The 6,000-nt window shown below is 37.5% G+C and overlaps 1 protein-coding gene across 2 annotated transcripts in view; it reads right to left on the reverse strand.

Moving 5' to 3' along the window:
* LOC127938552 (DNA (cytosine-5)-methyltransferase 3A) overlaps positions 1 to 3,460 on the reverse strand; it is a 43,675-nt gene extending 40,215 nt beyond the window's left edge. The window contains exons 1-2 of one of the 2 annotated variants that reach the window (XM_052535253.1): positions 3,325 to 3,460; positions 906 to 1,084 (exon numbers count right to left, since the gene is read on the reverse strand). In XM_052535253.1, the coding sequence (XP_052391213.1) occupies positions 906 to 1,016 (111 nt within the window). In that variant the 5' untranslated portion in view covers positions 1,017 to 1,084; positions 3,325 to 3,460. Of the gene's footprint in view, positions 1 to 905; positions 1,366 to 3,324 lie in introns of those variants that run through there. The other variant, XM_052535252.1, reaches the window with a different exon arrangement.
* Positions 3,461 to 6,000: the final 2,540 nt, after the last annotated feature.

The following is a 6,000-nucleotide window of genomic DNA, read 5'->3' on the forward strand; positions in this document are numbered from 1 at the left end:
CCGAGACCACCTCTTCAAGCAGGTCTCGGTACGCTTGTTTAGTCTGCCTTTGGTGCGCACCTGAGTCCAATTGCTGCTTTCACACCTGCCCAAACGAACAGCACCAAACGGTGAAACAAACTCTGGTACGATTCAACCGAACTAAATGAGGCAGGTGTGAAAGCACCCTTTGACTTTCTTTGCACGTTCGCTTTGTAAACACTAGGTCGGTACGCGTGACCTTTCTAACATGATTACGTAACATGTTGAAGTCGAACTATAGTGCATTTGTGGGTAAAAAGTATATCATTTTTTTTTTTCTTTTGAAGAAAACGACTCATCGTTTAGCTTTTAAAGAAATCCTTTAACACAGCATTTATTCTAAAAGCAAGTGACGTAAGTTACGTAAAAAAAAGGCCCTGTTATAATCGACAAACGCTTCTTTGATTATTGTGCATCTTATATTGCTATAAAATCAAGATGTGTTCATATCATAATTAATAACATTTATTTATAAGATATAGCCTAAACACAGAAACTGAAGTATTTCGTTATATGTTGTGAATAAAGAATATTTGTTTTCTCAATAGTTCGTTTCTTAAACTATTTTATGCAGTCCTTTAGTGTAAAAACATTACAACGCTGCATGCCAGTGACGCGTCAGAAGTAGAACGACGCGTCATATTCAAAGAATTCGGATTAATTCAATTCGATTCAAGTTTATTTATACAGCGCTTTTCACGATCTTTAATGCATAGTCTAAATAACTGGAGGGCTGTAGTTTAGTCTCTTCGATCTCGTAGACACGGTAAGGAGGCGTGTTTTACTCGCAGCCTGGTTTGTCCTTTTCACCTTGCACGTGTCTGGCTGCTTCGCGCGCGCACACACACACACACACAACTTGTGACGAAATGAACGACTCTTACCGTTTTGTTCGTCGCTGCGTCACAGTCCAGTTCGAGAGGCATGATGAAACAAAAACACACTACTGGCCTGATCGATGCATTTGAAATCAAACCAAATGAAACAAAAGACATTAAAATGCTGAGGGACTTCTGTGGCGATGAAACTGATCCACCTTCAGACCATCAAATCCTCCTCCTCCCTGTGAAAACAAACACAACAACGACCGTATTCATTTATTTCTGGAGTGAAACAGATATTTATACACTGATAGCGTATGGTTGTTGGAAATATGATTATTTTATCCTAAGTCTATGAAAGGCGATACATTTTGAAAAAGCACAAGAGGAAACAATTGTCTACAATGTTTCCCTCATTATAAAACGAGGCAATATTGTCTTATCGCATCAAGAGAATCAGTAAAAAGCCTTGATTTGTGTCCACAGAAGACAAACAGCAGCCAGTTTGTGGTTTAATGTGGAAAGTCTGTAACATGGCGGGCGTTTGAATCCCTGCCAGCTTGTCTTTGCGCTGTATAACGCGGCCGCGTCGCGTCCACACGCGTCAATTCCATGACGCACTCAAAAAATGAGCGCATTTCTCGTTTATTTATAACATCTCATTCATTTTCAGACATATCACTAGAAAATCAGTCAAATGAGCTTCTACTGATGAAGAGCGAATTGACTTTGACTTCATCTTATTCACGGAAAAATTGATTTGAGGAGAAATTGGGAAGAAACTCACGCACGCATGCAAAGTTGAATTTAAAAGATGACGTTTTAATTAAATGAGATTCGCTGGTCATCTGTAAAAACTGCTCTTTGGTAGCCTTTCTTAACATGACCTATACAGACTCATATTTCTGCCAAGACTGATCTACAAGAAATCTTGAAATACATTTGATTGACCTCTAATGCTTGACTGATCATTGGTTGACAGAAATTAGTTACAAGTAGAAATATAACAAAATCTAAGACTAAAATACAAACACAACAGGTTTAAATTTAAATTCAACTGAAGTATTTTTAAACACAATGAACCATTAGGAAAAGGGAAATTGGGCCTGACCTCTATTTTAGATCTATAGACACACAATCGGGTGTTTCTGATGTTAAACAATGAGTAAGTGGAAGAAATGAAAGGCATAATGTGGAAAATCCAGAATACACTCTTAAAAAAAAAAAAAAAAGGTTTTGCAACACCTTCAGGTTCACCGCTCATTTTCTTATCAAAAAAAGAAGAAAAAAAATATAGGCCTATTTATATATTATATTTATTATATACTATATTTTACTCTTTGTAGACAAAGTTCTTTATGCTAATTTAAATGTTCTTCAGATCAACATTTTAAGCACCAGCTATACTTTCTATTTTTTGTTTTCTTTGCTGTCATTTATTTATTTAGCCTATTTCTTTATTATTATTTGTATTTATTTATTTTTTGGGTTTGAACATTTATAAAGAGCTCAAGGTGTTTATAAAGTTGCATGACAGTGCCATCAGAAGCATGACCTGCTGAGGGTCACATTGAAACCCCAGACACCTGACACAGGTGTGAATGGACAGACCTTCATAAATAAACACAATAAACTAAAAAAAACCCGCATATTTTATTACAGTTAATGATACAGTGGAGACACCATTAGCCTAATACACATATGAAGAGTTCAGATACAAAAGCCTCTAAGTGCCATCTGACATTTTCATCTAAAATTTGGATTTTTATCAAGCTCCTATGCTTAGGTTGAGTCATTTTATTTTAATGGCAATGTGCAGGTCCTTTTCCAGGCTATTAAAGTGAAATAACTGAACATAAATATAGGAGCCTGAAAAAAAATCCTAATTTTAGATAAAAATTTCAGATGGCATTTAGAGGCTTTTGCATCTGAACTCTTCATATATAGGTCAAGAGCTTTCATGCTTTCTAAATATATCTTTAGATATTTAAAACCCCAACAACATCAAAAACCAATGATTAGGCTATAACATATATCGCTATGTACATGATATTTGCATAAATATTCCTGAAGGAGGCCTTACTGAATTAACAACTGAAGATCATCCAGAAAAGCTTCGTCTTCCTCACAATAAAGGCTTAGATTATTTGTAACCTTTGATTTTCACGTAAGAGGAATAGTTGCAATCTAAGTTGCGATAAAGTGTAAGTTATTGATACATATTGCATTAAATCCTGATGATGATGAAGTGTAATGCCGGTTGACAGATTTCAGCTCGCTTCATTCACACATTCAACTGAATTAACATGTCATATGAACCCAAGCGAGCGGACAGATGGAAAACTCTTTAAAGGCAGCAGCTGCTGGATTTTAAAACGCACATCTGCGCAGATCTGAATGCATTATCTTCACCACCACCTCCACCATCCTCATCCTCATTTGTCAGAGAGAATCTCGGCGTGTATATATCTGTGTGAATTACCCGTTTGGCCATGCAGCCCCGGGCCTGAACCCTCCGGTGGTCGCGCACTGCCCGTCTTCCCTCCGCGTCTCTCCCCGTCCTGACCCTCCCCGGCACCGGCCTGCTCCGCTCCGCCGTCTCGGGCTCTCAGACGCCGCAGAGGCCCGTCAGCGGGAAGGAGTTCGCGGGGTCCTAGAGCCCGTAAATCTAGCTCACCAGTGACGTCACAGGCAGATCGATTTATCACAATAGCAGATTTTTTTCTTTCAGTCATCTTGAACTTGCTTTACCGTATGATTAAATATATCGGTGTTATGTTCTTGTTTTACTTTCATGGTGGTTGCAACAGCTTGATTTTTACAGCTAATGACTCTGTGAGGGAAGCACCATATAAGGTCATTTAGGGTCTTTTCGGCTATAACAAGCTATATAAGGATTGTTCCAATTAATTCAATAAAATATATAGTGTACCCAAATTCTTTTGTGAGTGTGTGCTTTAATTACAAAATTACTAGAAAAAAAGTAAATTAATAATAATATTGCCTAAATTTATCATTGTACATATAAATTACTATATCTATATCATTGCACCTATACATTCTATCTATCTATCTTTGCCAAGGTTTTCCAGTTGCCAGATTTTGTATGAAACACATGCTTCTTACTAAATAGATACATTGAAATTTGAACCCATTTGTCCCCTCAACTTGGCAACCTACAACAGTAATGACAGCGGGAAGGAAAGGATCACTGGTAGAAATGGGAGGAGAAAACTCAGGTGGTGCTCTGGTGAAAAAAATCTAATAAAAAATAAATAAATATATATATATATATATATATATACACACACACACACACACACACACACACACACATGTAAATTGAAATATAACTTACACTTCAAAAGGCTATGGTTTTAATTGAATAAATATGAGCGCTGCAAGTTGCAAAATTGCAGTGCTCATATTTAATCAAGGAATGGTTTGCAACTTGCAGCACTCATATTTATTCAAGGAATCACTGTATATTTAATGATCCCTGATTCTGGATCTTGTAATTTTTTCAATAGTATACTATCAGAATCAGGGATTAAATACAGTATACAGTGATTCCTTGATGATTTACAGTTTGTGTGTACATATATATATATATATATATATATATATATATATATACAATGCATAAACATCATTTAATTCAGATTTTCAATGCAATTTTATTGACATTTTTAGTAAAACTTTGCCTCTTTTTTTTCAAAACCTTTCATACAAAACTTTGCACACACAAAATGCAAAATGACTTGTGAACGAGTCAGTCTATTGTTCGTTATCTGGCTCGGCTCGGTGTTCATCACAGCAGTTCAGTCAATGTACTGTTTGAGTACATTAATTACTCCGAGATATTTGTTTTGTTTGAACTGTGTCAGCCACATTAAAAAAGTTAACAGCTTAAGTCATTTGTGGATAAATGCGTATTAGAGATGCGAACCGTTTAAAACGATTCAGTTAGATTTGGTGAACTGAATGATTCGTTCGCGAACCGGAAATCCAGCTGCTTTGTTTTGAACTCTCTCTTACACAGACACGGAAGAGAAGACAATGCTGAATAAAGTCATCGTTTTTGCTATTTTTGGACCAAAATGTATTTTCGATGCTTGAAAAAATTCCAACGGACCCTCTGATGTCACATAAGCCCCTTTCACACTGCACGTCGGACCCGCAATATTCCCGTAACATTGCCTGGTCGCCTTCTGTGTGAAAGCAACCACGTCCCGGAATTGATTACCGAATCGAACCCGGGTCGGGGACATAGTAACATTGCGGTAATCGATCCGGAACGAGCACTGTGTGAACAAAAGCCAGATCTAATTCCGTATCGAAGTGATGACGCGCGTTATCGCGCGACTTTTTTACCGGCTGTTTTGAAGGAAGATCAACATTCGCGACGAAAACATATGTGCAAACTGTAATGAAGCAGAGATCAGTTAGTTCCTCACTTTCCGCGCTGACGCAGAGATCGTTTGCTTGCTTCAGTGAAAGTATAACGTGCCAAGCGTTGTCGACTCGTACATTACACGTCACGCGCTGATGTCACGTGTCGTTACGGGATCTTCAAGGGTTGTGTGTGAAAGCACGCACATATACCGGGTCATCACTGGCAGTGTGAAAGTGCCAAATCTAGCGACCAGGGAACAATTACAGGAACACTTTACCCCTGTATTTGCCGGAATGGCAGTGTGAAAGGGGCTATAGACTACTTTGATTATGTTTTTCTTACCTTTCTGGACATGGACAGTAGACCATACACACAGCTTCAATGGAGGGACTGAGAGCTCTCGGACTAAATCTAAAATATCTTAAACTGTGTTCCGAAGATAAAAGAAGGCCTTACATGTTTGGAACAGCATAAGGGTGAGTTATTAATGACATCATTTTCATTTTTGGGCGAACTAACCCTTTAAGCATTTGAAAAAAACTGTAACATCCCTGAATCACTTCACGTATTATTACAAATTGTAGCTGTATTTTAAATCTGAAATGTAAATCTATATAATCCTACAGGAACAAATCTAGTCTACAGTCATATTATCTCTGCTGGTTTTATTAAAATTGAGTCCACAAACGAAGGCCAGCGTTTATGATTGAAAAATAACCAAATCTTTTAAAGGTGGGAAGTCAAAATGAAGCAATAGCAGTC

Source organism: Carassius gibelio, chromosome A20 (genome assembly GCF_023724105.1).
Source record: "Carassius gibelio isolate Cgi1373 ecotype wild population from Czech Republic chromosome A20, carGib1.2-hapl.c, whole genome shotgun sequence".
Taxonomy (NCBI): Eukaryota; Metazoa; Chordata; class Actinopteri; order Cypriniformes; family Cyprinidae; genus Carassius; species Carassius gibelio.